At 37.8% G+C, this 17,176-nt stretch overlaps 1 protein-coding gene across 2 annotated transcripts in view; it reads right to left on the minus strand.

The window, feature by feature from the left end:
• Positions 1-971: 971 nt before the first annotated feature.
• The window catches only part of SRRM1 (serine and arginine repetitive matrix 1), a 31,148-nt gene continuing 14,943 nt past the window's right edge, over positions 972-17,176 (minus strand). For both annotated transcript variants that reach the window (XM_004377104.2, XM_012555777.2), the window contains exons 10-18: positions 14,514-14,594; positions 13,931-14,017; positions 11,397-11,541; positions 10,949-10,990; positions 8,426-8,536; positions 6,050-6,514; positions 5,296-5,491; positions 3,231-3,431; positions 972-1,346 (exon numbers count right to left, since the gene is read on the minus strand). In XM_004377104.2, the coding sequence (XP_004377161.1) occupies positions 1,242-1,346; positions 3,231-3,431; positions 5,296-5,491; positions 6,050-6,514; positions 8,426-8,536; positions 10,949-10,990; positions 11,397-11,541; positions 13,931-14,017; positions 14,514-14,594 (1,433 nt within the window). In that variant the 3' untranslated portion in view covers positions 972-1,241. The remainder of the gene's footprint in view (positions 1,347-3,230; positions 3,432-5,295; positions 5,492-6,049; positions 6,515-8,425; positions 8,537-10,948; positions 10,991-11,396; positions 11,542-13,930; positions 14,018-14,513; positions 14,595-17,176) is intronic.

Below are 17,176 nucleotides of genomic sequence, written 5' to 3' on the forward strand. Positions count from 1 at the left end.
CTCTGCCTGAAATACTCCTCTTACCCTCTGCCTGGTTAATGCACCTTGCCCCTGGCTCTACTTTCTACTGCATCCTGCACTTTCCCTTATAGCACTTGTCATAGTTATTAAAACAACAATGGTCACACTTTAATTTTGCCACCTTTTATTTTCTCTATCTAGCCTCCCCCAAAGATGCCAAGGGGTAAAAACCTAGACACTTAAGATTTCTAAGAAAAGCAGGTTCCTCTGATAACTGAGACAGGTAAGTAAAGAGAGTGGCAAACGATTTTAAATTTAGAAATTTATTCTGTTTAATCCACAAGCTTTATATAGCTTTAGTTTAAAAAAAAGAAAAAAAAACCTAAAAAACAAAAACAAACAAAAAAAAAAAACCCCACAAAAAACAGAAACAGTGAAAACAAGACACTATTTCAAAGTCTGGGTCCTTCCGGCCTTCCAAACACAAGAGCTCTGAAAACTGTATATACCAATTGGAAGAACAAGACAGAATTATGAATGAGCCATGACATTTCAAAAAACAAAATTTTATATAACTTGAAGGATCCTTCTTGGGACTAGTTAATTGCCTTTACAAAAGAAAAGAAAAAAAAAAAAGAACAGAATCAAATTCCAGTGTTCCAAATCAACTTGTTACACATCAATATAAACCCACAGTGTCCTGGCAAACAACATGCTTTCACTTTCTGTCTCATCCTAGAGCTCAAATCCTGATTCATTTCAGCAGAGACTCCACAGGCAACAGGAAAGATCGTGGCATCAAAATGTTCATTTATACTTTTGTGGTACTTCAACAGTGGTCTTATTTCTGGGCAAGCTTACAAACCATATAAGGTCGGAAGTATCATAACTTAAATGGGTGCTAAGACTCAAATGAGAAAAGTAAAGGAGAAAAAAAAAAAAAAAGGCCTCTGGGAATAGCCAGGGGCATTTATTAAAGGAACCATGAGAATGCCAACCATATTTAAACCCCCTTTTTTAAAAAAGGGTTTTTTTTTTTTTTTGGCTTAAAATTTTTCACTCTAAATGAATTATGTCAGCTGTCAATGAAAGAATGTCACTAATACACTGTGGACACCTTTTGCAATGTAAATCCATGCCCCCTTTTTTTACATGGTGAACTTCAACCTAGCAGTTATTACAACAAATGTTATAGTCTAAAGCTCAAACACATTTTAGCAATTTTGAAATTGAATTGCGTACAAACCAAATAAAATTTACATCATAACAAACATTTCCATCTAAGACTGTGGGGACACTTGAGCCTTCCGCATTGATCTCAGGGCCTTTTCACGCAGGTGCTTTTCAAGGTCATCAAGGTTATCTTCCGCTTCACTTTCAGTCTCCTAAAGAAGATAAAATGGTTACATCATTCTGTCTTGAGACACTGATGACAGATGTTAAGTACAGAGTACAGTCAAGTCTGCGCCAAATACAGATGTTCAGGATGATGGTGCCTTACAGAGAGGCAGGCTCAGCCTGTTGAGTGACCATCCCTCCATTAACAGGGATACCTGTGACCGGATCCCATTTCCTTCTTTGTAATTTGAAAGTGGATGTGATCTTAGTTTTATTTTTCATTTACAGGTGAGAAACATGCTGCAGTAATTTTCCCAAGGTCAAAGAACTAGTTCTGCTATAGCTAAAGACAAAAGCCTAGGTCTCTTGATTTCTAGTCCATATAGCATCTAATCAATTTCCACAGTAAAAATGAACTCAAGAAAAAAATAAAATGCATAAAAGCTACTTAAAGATCAAAGTAAACATGGGACCAAGAACTTAAATGTTCCTTGATCTGCTGTGTCACCTGAGACAAAGCACTTTTTTACGGCTAAGACTTGCATAAAAGAAAATGGAATAAAATCTACTATTACTTATATATGTATACATATATACACACACACATTTTTTTGGAAAATTGTTTGATTCTACTTGTGAAGATAAGGAAAAATTCCCATTACTCCTGATCTCTCACACACCTACTTACTGTCCTCTGGAAACAAATTATTCTGTCAACAGGTATCTGGTTAAAGCCCAGAGCTCTAATCACACTTAAGTCTTGAAAATATACTCGCCTTTCTGATGAAATTACTTAATATGAAAGAAGTATTAACTCTTCTACTGTTTTGGATGTTAGGAAGGCTCAAGGCAGAATTTGAAACTCAATCATCAAAACTACATTGTTCAACTCTCATAACTCAATAATAAAAAGACAACCCAATTAAAAAATGGGCAAAGAAGACATCTGTTCAAAGATAAACAAATGGCCAATAAGTACCAGAAAAGATGCCAATTAAGACATTATTAACCATCAGGGGAAACGCAAAACAAAATCATAAGGTACCAGTTCATACCCACTAGGATGTCTGTATCGAAAAACTATAGATAAAAAATATAGCATATATACCCATACAATACTACATTACTTGCCAATAAAAAGGGATGAGGTACTGATTCATGCTACAACACATAGGAACCTTGAAAACATTTTGCTAAGTGAAAGAAGCCAGTCATAAAGGACCATATATTGAATGATTCAATTCACATGAAATGTCCAAAATAGGCAAATCCACAGAGACAAAGTAGACCAGTGACTGCCTACAGCTGTAGGGGTAGCAAGAGCTAGGGAGTGACTGCTTTTTGGAATGATAAAAATGTTGTAAATTTGATTGTGGTGATGGCTGCACAGCTCTGTGAATATACTAAAAACCATTATACTGTACACTTTAAATGAGTCAACTGCACGTTATGTCAATTATATATCTCAATAAAGCTGTTACTGAAAAACAAAACAGAAAACTTCCAAATGGTCACCAATTACTCTAAATCAAAGATAAAAGGGTAAGAGGACAGAGAAATCAGATTACTGGAAGTAAAACATTCAGAAGGGACTTACTGAGATAGTTACGACATGGAAAATGTAACCTATGTCTCTGAACAACTTATGTACTTAATTGTTAAGCAGGAACCTAATTTGCTGTAAGAACCTTCAGCAAAAGCACAATATTAAAAATGAAAACAAACTCCATTGAGCTTTTTATGGTAGTCACTTGCGTTTTTATCCTAAGTCCTGAAAAACTCCTATTCTTGGCAGGTCACTGAGTCAGAAGAGAACAACCAGCTGAACAGCCAATTTTTAAAAAAAATTAAAAATTAAGCTACTTTTCAAAATGAAGTGGTTTAGCTATTTGTATAGAACTGCAAGACAGCTAAGTATAGTCCATAAATACCTTCTTAGGTTCTGGCTCTGCTGCTGCTTCTTCCTGGGCTGATGTGGTTGTGGGAGCAGCAATGGCTGCAGGAGTTGCAGCAGCCGCAGCCACAGCCTTCTCCTTCTTGTGTTTTTTGTGCTTCTTGTGCTTCTTATCCTTTTTGTGTTTCTTATCCTTCTTTTTCTTCTTTTTCTTCCCACCTCCTTCTTGGTCTGAATTCTAGAAAGCCAGGGAAGAAAGAAAAAAAAAGGAATGAAATCAATCAGATTAAATAGATTTTATTTCCTCAAGGGAATTCCTAAATGGACAAATCTCAGGACTTCATGAAGTCTCAGATGGGAATAAAAGGTCAAAGGTCAATCCTCACCCAGAGATGGTTCCTCAATTGACTATCACATTGAAAGCAAAGATATTTTTCACAGATTCTAAGGGTAGAAAGGGTCTACACCACCACATGTATGGGAAAGCAGCATTGTGCAATGGAAAGAGAAGTCTTTGGACTCAGTTAACTAGATCTGAGTTTAATTCTAGCTCCTGTGTTTATTATTTGACCTTAGACAAATTGTTTAACTTTTTTTGATTCCTTTTTACAATCCTACAATGGGTATAGTAATACCCACCTGATAAAGCTGCTGTCAGGTTTAATTAGGAGTATCTGTAAATCACCTAAAATACTAACCTGATATGTAGCAGGCTTTTAATTAATGGTACCAGTTATTATTCTAAATACTACTTGTATTCATGTCATGTCTAAGTCACCATCTGCTCTCTCCTATCTTTACAGTGGGTTTGCTTGTTCTTCTTTTGCATAAATACCAAATTTATGCAAAGGGAAGGCTCTGCTATAACTGAATCTAGAGTCAGTACTTTCTTAATTTCACACTTCACACTTCAAAGCAATTACTTACAATTCCTTATAAATCCATTCACAATAATTCAGTCAACCCCATTAAGATGGACAAGGAGCCCTGGTGGTACAACAGTTAAGCATCTGGCTGCTAACTGAAAGGTTGGTGGTTTGAACCTACCTGGTGGCTCCACCTAGGAAACCCTGTGGGGCAGTTCTACTCTGTTACATTGGGTCACTATCAGTTGGAGTCTGAATTGAATCAGTGACACCTAACAACAATTAAGATGGACATTTAAAAAAAAAAAAGATGGACAGCTAACCACTAATTTTACACAACAACCTGCCCAAGATCAGAGTTATGACCCACAAAGGGAGAAAACACAGTTGAAACCCCAATATTTTAATATCCTAATGATATTAAAGAGCCCTGGTGGCACAGTGGTTAAGAGCTATGGCTGCTAAACTTAAAAATATCAAATTAACAGCATTAATCTTATGTCGCTTATCACAGACAAGCCTGTATGAGACAATAAAATACTTTTTATCAAGCCTAGTATTTTGAAGGTTGCAGGGTTTATTAAGTGAAAACATAAAATTATAAAGAAAAATTAAAATTATTCACCATTCCTCTTCTAAAACATAACCACTGTCAACATTCTGTAAACAAACCCTGGTGGCGTAGTGCTTAAGAGCTACAGCTGCTAACTGGAAGGTCGGTAGTTCAAATACACCAGGTGCTCCTTGGAAACCCTAAAAGGCAGTTCTACTCTGTCCTATAGGGTCGCTATGAGTCAGACTTGACTTAATGGCAACAGATTTGGTTTTGATTTGTCAACATTTTAGTAACTTCTTTGTGATATATTTTTTCTTTATAAAAATGGAATCATACTATATATACACTCTAAGATTGCAAGTTTTATTACATGACCTTAACTAGGTATCCCAAAATGTATCAGAAACTAAAGAAAGTATAGCAAAACTACTAAGCTATTTATTCCCCCTCTAGATAGTAGAACCATTTTTTGTTTTTTTTCTTTATTTTCTACATAGTCCAATCTCAACCTCTAAGATTCTAGAATGTAACTGTGTTAAAATATGTCACAAATGAGTGGGGGATTAGAATTTCTGGTTTTCAATGGACTGTTCATGCAACCACACCACACTTAACATCCCCCTTATTCAAGATAATCATAGACAATTATAGAAGATGTCCAAAACAAGGCAGACACGTACCCTTGCCGGTGATGGGCTTGGTGTTGGGCTTTTAGCCTTTTTGACCGGTACCGCTGGTGACCAGTTTGTAGAGGGTGACTGAGACTGGACAGGGGATGGGGGTGCTTGGGGCTTTTTAGCTGCTGGCTCAGGAGATCCTGAGACTGATCGAGAGGATGAGACCCTCCTTACAGACTGAGGGCTTGGTGAGGCAGCCCTAAACACAAAAAGAGAAAAAACAAAACATTTACCATCCTAGAACAGAGATTTTGAAAGAAAACAACCAACTACTATTATGCAACCAAGTTACAAACTTCAAATGTTGTAGAGCACTTAGAATGCTGACTCTACTAACACATCAAATTCACATAAACTAAGTCTCCTGAAGAATAGTTTAAGACCCACAGTCCTCCACTCATTCTATTAATGATGTTTTCTCTGTATGAAATTAGTAAATGCTAGTTCCTTACACTGCATTTAAGACTGCTTTGATCAACCTTATGTGGATGTAAACAAAATGCTCTATGTCATCTCACAGTTTAGTTTTGGAAGCACACCCTTTAATAAACCTTTTAAATTATGCTACAGGGAACCATCCTGAAAACAGAATAAGAATCTGTGAATAATATTTAGAATATCTTAAAAGTTTATATTCATAGCTTAGTCTTTTCTGTAATTTCTCAGTGTTTAAAATAAAAACAAACAAACAAAAAGTCTAAATATAAAGAGCTATACAAGTTAGTATTTCTAACTAAAAAGCATAAAATATTTTTACTTTTTTGTCTTTTTAGGTTCTGGAGTCCTGGAGACTCTCCTAATGGGTCTAGTACTTGGAGAAGGGGACTGCCTTCTTTGGGGAGATGATGATGCTCCTCTTCGAACGGGGGGAGGACTTGAGGTGCTCTGAGGAGCTCGAGGCCGTGGTGAGGGCGAATGCCGTTTGTTTGGTTGTGGTGATCGGGCTTCCCTGGTAGATCGGCTTGGGGAAGACCCTTTCCTATGCTTTGATGATAATGAAGGTGAACGTCTCTTGGTGACTGGGGAGCTTCTTTGTTTGGGAGGTGGAGAATGGGAAACCCTACGCTTTGGCGGTGGAGATGGTGATGCCCTTCGTTTAGGAGGGGGAGGGGGAGAAGCTGTTCTTCTCTTTGGAGGTGGAGAAGGAGAGTATCTCCTCTGTATTGGAGGAGAATATCTTCTTGGGGAAGGTGAGCGCCGACGTGGAGGAGGAGAAGGAGTCCTAGGAAAAACAGGCATCATTAAGCTGAGAGACGCAAAAGAATAAGGAAATAGAATGCAAAGAAAACTAACCAGTAGTTATGGTAATACTGCAGTTAGCACTAGGCACAGGGAGTATATGCTATACCCTTATCCTCATTTAAAGTAAAAAAATTCCGTAAATTCCTGTTCATCCCAATGACGACAAAACAGGACGTTCTGGTTAAGGGAGGAATTTGCGTTTTTACAAATAATTCAAAATAACACAATCTATATGGAATCAATGTAATGTTTTTTAAGTGAATCTTGCATTGCTTTGAGGTAACAACTGTGAACATCGGTTATCATTATACAATAACTAGGTAACTAAATTAGCAGGACTCTACTACAGTCAACTTACTCAGGAAGTCTGTGCTTTAAAGATCTCTCCTATGTGGTGTCCTCTCTGAACTGGCGTTTGGACTCTGTATTAATAATTAGAGTTCACTGCACACAGCTTTAAAGATACCTCTACCCCCCCCTCAAAGAGAGATCCTTCCATTTTCTGTTTCAAAAAAACCACTTTTCAATGGAAGTCTACTGCTAGGCAGAATGCATCCCTGTGAAAGTCCAACTAGGGGTTATCTAGCTTTTCTCTTAATGTTACACAATCCTAACCTGCCTCTCAGGAATTAGATCTGAATATAACATTCAGGCCCAACCGCCTGGTTTACCCTAGACCTTTCAGATTTTGAACTCAAAATAAACACTTTCCTGCCTGGAATCAGATTTACAATAATCCATTTTTCAGGCAATGTGGTAGGGTGCAGTTCCATTGCCGGGCAATTATTAACTCTGAACCTCCATTTCCTCACCTAAAAAATGGGCCAACACCACCTACCAACCAAGACTGTCTTGAGAACTACAGATAAATTATATAAGGAACCTAGTAGTTTGCCTGGCACATAACATGGTAGTGAAGAATAAAAGGGTTCCATTATACCACTTGGTAACATATTTGAGCAATGCCATTAAAAAAAAAATTTTTTTAAATTTTAATTTTGAAATAATTTTTAGTTTTACAGCAGAGCTGCAAGAATAGTGGAGACTCCCCATATACCTATCACCCAGCATCTCCTTATGTTAACCTATTATGTAACCACAAAAAATGATCAAAACTAAGAAATTAACCTCACTACAAACTTGGTACTAACTAAAATACCAATACTGGTTTTCACCAGTTTTTCCACAGTATCTTTTTTCTGCTGTAGAATCCAAAAACCAGGATCCCATATTGCATTTAGTTGTCATGTCTCCTTAGTGTCCTCCCATCAGCAACTGTTCTTCATTCTTTCATGACTTTGACACTTTTGGAGAGTACTGGTCAGTACTCAATTTGGGTTTCTCTGATATTTCCTATAATTAGATTGAGGTCATGCATAATCAGACTACCAAAGAGGTGTCCAGCAAGTACTACATGATGTTAGTATGTATTCCTGGGGATGTTAACCTTGATTATTCAGATAACGCAGCGTCTGCCAGGATTCTCCACTATAAAGTTACTATTTTTCTCTTTGTAATCACTAAATAGAGCAATGTCACTTTTTATTTAACACCTTTATTGATACGTAATTCACATACCATAAAATTCACCCATTTAAAATATACAACTCAACAGCTTTAGTATTTTCAGAGTGCAACTATTCTTACTCCCCATTACTACCAACCATCCCTGCCACCCCCAATGGCACCACTAATCTACTTTCTGTCACTATAGATTTGCCTGTTCTGGGCTTTTCATATAAATAGAACGATAGAATATGTCGTCTTTTGGAACTGGCTGAGCAATGCCACTTTAAAAAGGTATTTTAATGATAAAGATCTAGAGTTGTATTGCAATTGTCTCCCCACTGCCCCAGCCCCAATTACCCCACTAGCACATCTGATAAAGTACCTTCGCCGTGGTGGTGGTGTGGGAGACCTGCGTCGTCGAGGAGGAGGAGCAGGTGAAGGAGAACGTCGCCTTCTGGTGGGTGGTGGGGAGGGACTTCTCCTCCGTCTACCACTAAACCAAAAAGAATTATAGTTGATTCTCTGAGTCAGTGGCATTTAGAATTACGAGACACAGAAAACAGTTTCAATCATCATTAACTCAAAAGGTAGCGACAGTTACTACTTGCTTCAAAGCAGTGTTTTTCACACGACAGATCAAAACCTTTTAGTCAAGGCCATGGGTGGCAACTAGCGTTTAAAAAAAAAACTGAGCGTTTCACTGTGCTAAGGGTATATAAACAGCATATATAAACATATACTCTGGTTAACAATATAAAACATTCTTACCATAACTCAGGGTGAAGAAGTTTGAAAACACTGTCTCAGGGTACTGTTTTTAAATTAAGGATCACGTGCGAAGCTTAACTAAGATCTGTGTCCACCACGTCTGGGCTAAGGTCTAACCCGGTGTATTTTGAAAAGGCTCTCCAGATCATTCCGATGCCTTGTTAGGAACAACTGTTTTAGTGCCTAGAAAAAGTTACTGCTCTAATACAGAAATTTAAAATTTTACTAGTCACCAGTGGCTTAAGACCCCAACTCTGGGTGTTACTGCTCCAAGTTTTCAATTTTTTTGAGGTTATCTCCACTGTTCAATTGTATTCTGTTAACTAAAAAAACTGTTCCAAAGACAAACTAACATAATCCCTGGGAGCAATGTTGTTAAAGTATAGGTGAGAACCAGATAAATCTTCATGCTGTGCTGTTACATACTCAACAACACAAAAAGCACCCCTGAAAACTATGATCACACCAACTGGACTAACTCATAGCAGCTGAACAGAAATATTCAGATGCACACTAAGCAAGTTTGCTGCCCTTTGGGGAAATTTGCCTATAAAAGTAGTCAAATAATTTAATTAGCTTTTAATTTCTTGCCCACTACACGACTGATGCTTCTTGTGAATCTGGAAATACTTTACTAGATCTTGGTTCCCCGTTTAAATCTAAGGAAAGCTCTGTAACTGAACAGAGAAAATTTTGGAATTTATTATTAATTTCTAATTTAAATTTGCTTATGCAATGTGGAGATTAAAAATTCACTTTGAACCAATGTAAAATGTAAACTCCAAGAACCAATATATCAAGACAGACAAGCTTCTAAGGAATGAAACTTAAAAAGTAAACTATTAATTATAAGAAGGGACAGTACACAAGAGACTACTTTATCAGCAGGGTTAATCCCAGATGATTTGGCTGGAGTGTGGGTTTATCTGGAAATTAAGGGACTTGAAAATAGGATGACTACAACCATATGGTTTCAACAGGTAATACAAAACTAAACCAAACCAAACCTGTTGCTGTCGAGTCAATTCTGACTCTTGGTGACCCCACAGGACAGAAAAGAACTGCCTTGTAGGTTTTCCAAAGGAGCGGCTGGTGGATTCAAACTGCCAACCTTTTGGTTTAGCAGCAGAACTCTTAACCACTGTGCCACCAGTGCTCCTCAACAGGGAATGGATGTTTCAAATGGGAAAGGCTGTTTTTTAGGTTTTTATTTTTTAATGTCATGTTAGTTTCTTCTGAAGCACAAATATCCTGTTTTGCTCCATCACAAATATTGTGGATTGGTTCCAAAGAGCCTTTTCAAAAAAACACTCTTACACTCTTACTAATGAGATTACCTAAAACAATACAGCTTTTAAAACTGAGCCTACAAAAATGAGACTGTGATAGTTTCAGGAAGGAAAATATTTAGAAATTTAGCAGCAGCTAGGATCCCAAAAAGCAGAAGACTGGTGAAGACAGACTAATGTAGTGCCAATGGCACAGGCCAAAGACCTGGCTATGTCACTTTATGACTCTAAGAAACTCGTTTTACTACTTCTGGGCTTCCATGTTCTTCCTTATAAAATCGACAGATTTAATTAGAAATTTCTCTCTAAGATCCACTCTAAAATGTCATGGTTTTATGATCACGTGGATATTGATGATCAAAATGTTTCAGTAAGACACCTAACTCACTTCCCTAATACGGGAAACACTTAACAGGGCCAAGGCTTATATTCATTTTTAAAATCTCTAATTTTTCTTGCCTTCCGTAAAGTCACCACAAATATAAATACCTCCCCTCCTCCCCCACAAATCTAAGGAGTTATTTTATTATGAGCCCACCTATTATGCAGTATGCAGATACTGTAAAATTATGTCCCTTGATATAAACTGATACTAACCACCTCAAAAGAGTGGTAACCAGATAATCAAAATGTAAGTTCAAATGATGCTCTAAATGAACATCTCACGTACATTTCCCCCATTGCTAAACTGACTTGTAAAAAAAATAAACCAGAATAACTGAAGAATTTCTTCACAGCCATAGCCACTGTTACCCTAAGAATATGATACAGTTACTTAAGCAAGAAATAATTAAGTCACTAAAATTTCTGACACGTAACCCTAATTTACAAAGTCGTATCTAACCAACCTTTTAGTCATTGGCGATTGCCATCGCTTTCCCATCTGCATCCTGAGAGCAGTGGAGAAAAACAAATGTCATGAATTCCATTCACCAAATTATTTACTTTGATGGAGTTAAGTAACACTAATGGAGATATTTCACAAAGTGTCCAAAGATGTTCAGGAGCTACCGTTATGATTTAACTGTTTGATCCAGTCTTTCAGCCATACACACACAGGACATGCTCGTACAGTTTCTTATTAAATGGTAAAAACTGCCCCCCCCCAGCAAGTTACTAATAACAACACTAAATAACCCCCAAAACATAACTGACCATCTCCTTGTAGAGTCCCTGAAAAAAAGGGGTTAACCAAATTCTAAATTAAGCCAACAGCCCAGCCTTTAGGTTACCAAGTTTCACTACAACTACAGAGCATCAGCATCAGTAAAGACTACTGAAGAAAAGGCACATTACCGAGGGGAAGTCTCTTTCTGACGCTTTCGTGGTGATGGAGAGGCACTCCGGGACGGGGAATGTCTCCGCCGCCTGCCTACCTCACCATTCTTCACGTGGGACCTCTTGGGCCGCTCATCTTCTGAGGAGGACGAAGACCCAGAGTCTATAATTACATAATAAAGAAAAAATGTTAGGTCTATGCTTAAAAGAGTCTGTCCAAGTTTTCTCAATCTAAGTGGACGGAGTGTCCAAATAGCAAGTATACTAATGTAAGGTTTCGCTGCTATTCACAGGATGCAGCATCAGGATTGGAAGAAGATCATTAACGATCTGCAATACGCAGATGATACAAACCTTGCTTGATGAAAGCAAAGAGGACTTGAAGCACTTACTGAAGAAGATCAAAGACTACAGCCTTCAGTATGGACTACACCTCAACATAAAACAAAAATCCTCACAACTGGACCAATAAGCAACATCATGATAAACAGAGAAAAGACTGAAGTTGTCAAGCATTTCATTTTACTTGGATCCACTATCAACGCCCATGGATGCAACAGTCAAGAAATCAAATGACATACTGCGTTGGGCAAATCTACTGGAAGAGACCTCTTTAAAGTATTAAAAAGAAAAAATGTCACCTTGAGGACTAAGGCCGGTCTGAGCCAAGCCATGGTATTTTTAACTGCGTCATAGGCAGGCAAAATCTGGACAATGAACAAGGAAGACAGAAGGAGAACTGATGCCTTTAAATTATGATGCTGGCAAGAATGTTGAATATACCATGGCCTGCCAGAAGAACGAACAAATCTGTCATGGAAGAAGTACAGCCAGAATGCTCCTTAGAAGCAAGGATGGCAAGACTTTGTCTCACATACTTTGGATGTGTTATCAGGAGGGACCAGTCCCTAGAGAAGGACATCATGCTTGGTAGAGGGTCAGCAAAAAAAAGGAAGGCCCTCAACGAGATGGACTGACACAGCAGCTGCAATGATGGGCTCAAGCACAACGATGATTGTGAGGATGGCAGAGGACCAGGAAGTGTTTCCTTCTGTTGTACACAGGGTCACTGTGAGTCGGAACTGACTGGACGGCACCTAACAACAATGCTAACGTAAGCAAGCATGTGTGCAAACATCAGTTCTGAACAGAGGCAGTATCAGTCAATATATGCTCAATGACTTCAAAGCCAACCATAAAAAATATACACAATTGTTAACAGAAATAGGAGCACTGGTGCCACATTGTTTAAGCGCTCAGCTGTGCACCAAAAGGTAGGCGGCTGGGACTCAACAGCCGCTCTGCCAGAGAAAAATGTGACAGTCTGCTTCCGTAAAGATTTACAGCTTTGGAAACCCTATGAGGGCAGTTCTACTCTGTCCTACAGGGTCGTTATGAGGCAGAATCAACTCAACGGCAGTGGGTTTTTATTACTATAAACAATAGAAGTTATAGAAATCATTTACACAGCACAATCCAACCAAGAAGACACAAGTATTCCTCAGGAAGTCTAGTGATTTTCCAAATAACTAAGCAAAGCTTAAAAAGCATCTCAAGCAATTTACTTGTTACTCTAAGCATTCTGACGGCTACTGAAAGTCATATTCAGGTCTGAGTAACTTATTTCTATATCCCTAATATTTATCAAAAAACAAAAAACCAAATGCATGTGGCATTTCCTACAGGCCTCGTAGCAAATCCTGGACTGCAAGAGAAAAGCTTCAATTGCTGCACATGGTTTCCTTAACGACTGTCCCCCAAAACCAAAAAATTCAAACAAAATCCTAAGTACGAAAAAAATAGCCCAAGAATTACACACATTTTTTCAAACTGCTCTATGACTAACCTCATTTTAGAGGGCAAAAACTATGTAGCTTTTAATGAACTTAATTAATGCCACTATGGGAAGGTTTGGTTTCCATTTTATAAATGGAAAGCAAACATAGGACCTAGACTCAGTCACAAACACCAAGTAAGCTAATAAGAACAATCTGGTTTAAAAATCAGGTTTCTGTTTATAGACCCTTGGATCCAGCACTTCCTTCTATGGTAATCACTGTTTTAGAGATGTATTTGCAGAGTATGACTGGGGGTTGGAAGAATCATAGTTTTCAATATTATACTCCTCTATTCTAATATCGTATTCCAAGGATTTATTACTTCGATCACAACTTAGAAGAAAGTATCAGTTTTACAAAAAAGGAAAGTGGGAAAGGAGGACACAATGCTTAGGGGACACTGAGCTTGTTAATGACGACGGAAAAATTTAGGAAAGATTAACAGGGATGGTTGAACAACATGATGAACACACTTAATATCACTGAACCGTGCAGGTGAAGAGTGTTCAAATAGCGAATGTGTGTTATCTATGTATTTACCACAATCAAAAAAAAAAAAAAAAGTAACAACACCCTCCAACATATTTCTATATAGGCACAAATACACTGCATTATTGTCTCTTAAGTACATTCTATACATTCATGTGTATTTACATCTTAAGTATTTCATTAGGAAATGCAAGTAGGAAGAATTTTAAGAATCCATTTGCGTACCAGATGAAGACTGCTGGTTTTGTCGTCTGTACTGGCGTCTCTGCTGCACAGAATCTGCTGCTGCCATTTTGCCACCTTTATCTTCTTCTGAAAGAAGGATGCATTTAGAAAGTGTTTCTTTAGTTATGCATACAGAAAATGTGACTTATTTGAATAGGAATTTTTATCTGGTTGGGCCAAACAATACAACGACTATATTTTTTACAAAGGAGAAAGGGCTTAAAATGCCAGTTTAAATTTATCATCACCAAATGTAATAAAAATAAATGTATTTAGGCATTTACTACTGGTTACACTGAGTTCCACACACTTTATAAACATTATTTTAGTTAACTGTCGCAAACCTAATGGATGGTACTGTTATTGTGCCCATTTAATTGATGGAGACAAAAGAGATTCACATAAATTAAAACAAGTAAATAGTGGTTAAGTGAAGCTGGAAATTCAAACCAGGTTTGCCTGACTTCAGAGTCCTAGCTCTTAACCACTAAGCCACATTCTAAAATTACTCTTCAACCAGAAGAGGTTGACAAAATGTATAACAAATCCAATACAGCTTAAAAAACAAAAACAAAAATCTTACCCGATTCAGATAACTCTACTTTTCTAGGCTTGGGTGCTGGTGAAGGGGACTCCCTTTTCTCAGTAACTTTATGTTTTGTCACTAAAAGAGAATAAAGAAAGAAAAATATATATAAGAAAATAAATAGAAGATGACTTCATTTTCACCAAACTGTCTTCAAACATTTGGGTAGATGAAAATCCTTCTGAACGTTTTCCCAGCTTGAGTCTGTAACTTTGTTCTGAATTGCAGAAAAGTGTTATTCCTGTAAGGAATTTCTAATTCCTATAGGACCTCATGGAGCCCTCATGGTGCAGTGGTTAAGAGAGCAGTTGCTAATCAGAAGGTCAGGAGTTCGTATCTACCAGCCGCTCCACGGAAACCCTACAGGGCAGTTCTACTGTCCTACAGGGTAACTATGAGCCAGAATGGACTCAACAGCAACAGGTTTGGTTTTCTTGGTTTTATAGGACCTTACAGTCATTATCTGAAATGGAAGCAAGAATTTTTAAACGCTTGGTGAAAAGCCTCAAAAAGTTCTACAGTGATTATTGGATCTTGAGATTCTCCTCCCACCAAAAAAGTTAAAAGAGACTAGGAAGGTAATGCTGTTACTAACAAACTTTATACAATGTATAACATCCAACAAAATAAACCTCTATGCACTATCTGAATCCCACAACCTAAAACACACACTCAGCCTGGAGGGCTTAAAAGCTTTCAAGCACCCACAATACGTGGGTTCAGAAAAGTAATAAAGAAGATAAATGATCAAGAAATAAGATCTGATGAAACCTGGATATTTGGTCTGGAGAAGAGGAATGAATTAGCCACCCAAGTGGCAGAAGGCTCTATGTAAAGCATAACCCTCACAGTACCATGACACTTAAATTACCTATGAAGAGAAAGATTTTTGTAATGGTAAAAATTATTAAATACCAAGGCTGAGGGATTCTTTCTAAAGATTAAAAAAAAAAAAAAAAAAGAAGGAAGAGGCTCTGTGAGATACCTTAAGATAGTAGGAGGAGAGCTATGGGTACCCCACGAATTATCCAACCTATCTTTTTCCAATTGCATGAAAAAGTATTATCCTGGCAACTACTTTTGTACGCTTGCTATGTTATAGGTATTGTTAAGCACTGTTGCTTAACAGCATCACCCCACAAGAGGAGAAATTTGAGACTTAAAAGAAGTTAGGTAAATTCACCAAAGCCACACAGATAATTTGAGTGAGGATGTGAACCCAAAACTCTTTATTTTCCAGGGCATGGGCTCTAACTGCCAACAGTACCATGTATATTTATAATCTTTGTCCACTGCACCAACTAAAATCAAAAGTATATACCAGTACTAGCTGCCATCGAATCGATTCCAACTCGGATATCCCATGTGTGTCAGAGTAGAACTCTGCTCCATAGGGTTTTCAATGGCTGATTATTTAGGAAGTAGATCACCAGGCCTTTCTTCCAAGCTGCCTCTGGGTTGACTCAAGCCTCCAACCTTTTAGTTAGCACTACCCCGGGACTCCAAAGTATATACGGACATGTTATATAATCATTAATTTCACCACTTGAGAAACACCTGAAAACTAGAACTTGAAGACTGTACGATCCTCTCAGGATGCTTAACCAGCTGTTTGATTAGAACAGTTACCATGGAATATTTGACCCAGAATGCAGACTCATCTCATTCAACAGACGCTCGTGTTCAGAATGCTGTAACGGCTTATTCCAAGGGGCAGTAACTTTGAGATCTAGGGGTCTAACATAGCATCTCATCTTGGCTAGTCAAACTGGAGAACTTCCACTACTATTTTTCAATGAACAGCACTTTATTAATGATTCTACCTAGTAAGTCATTTGGATAAAAAGAATGGTTAGCCCCCCTCATTAGTTATCAAGAATGATATAGAGCGCAGGGACAGTTAACGTTTATTTAAAACTTGTGTTTTGACAAACTCAAAGAAATGAAATAGAAATGTTTTTAAATACAGGAAGCTTTTTTTTTTGGTCACTACTCTCCATTTAGTATCAGTTAATCCTCAATTCCTGAAAAGATATTATAGGTACCCATCTATGAAACCACCTCAGATAACTGGGTTCCAGAATTTGTTTGGAAGCTGGTTGGCTATTAGAATGCATTTTCCCCCTAAGAAACAATAAAAACGAGGTTATATTTTTAAGACAGCTGGTGTTATGGATTGAACTGAGTTCCTCAAAAAGATATGTTAATGTCCTGACCCTCGATACCTGTAAATTTGACTTTGTTTGGAAATAGGGTCTTTCAGATTAACATGAAATTATATCGGAACAGGGTGGGTGCTAACCTCAGTGGTGCCCCTTATAAAAAGGAAGAATATAGACAAAGGAAAGACAGCCAGTGAAGATGCATCAATAAACCAAGGAATGCCTGGGCCTACCAGAAGCTGGGAAAGACAAGAAAGTATCTTCTAGAGACTTTGGAGGGAGCACGGCCTGGCCATGACAGGTTAATCTGTACTTCTAGCCTCCAGAACTGAGACAATAAATTTCTGTTGTTTAAAGCCACCTACTTTGTGGTATACTTTGTTAAGATAGCCCTAAGAGTGAGACAGTACACAATACAAGGGAAACTAACACAACCTGTACAAGGAAAGGTCATGGAGGCCCCATGGACACATCCAAACTCCCCGAGGGACTGAGTTG

The sequence above is a fragment of the Trichechus manatus genome, unplaced genomic scaffold (genome assembly GCF_000243295.1).
Source record: "Trichechus manatus latirostris isolate Lorelei unplaced genomic scaffold, TriManLat1.0 scaffold00048, whole genome shotgun sequence".
Classification (NCBI taxonomy): Eukaryota; Metazoa; Chordata; class Mammalia; order Sirenia; family Trichechidae; genus Trichechus; species Trichechus manatus.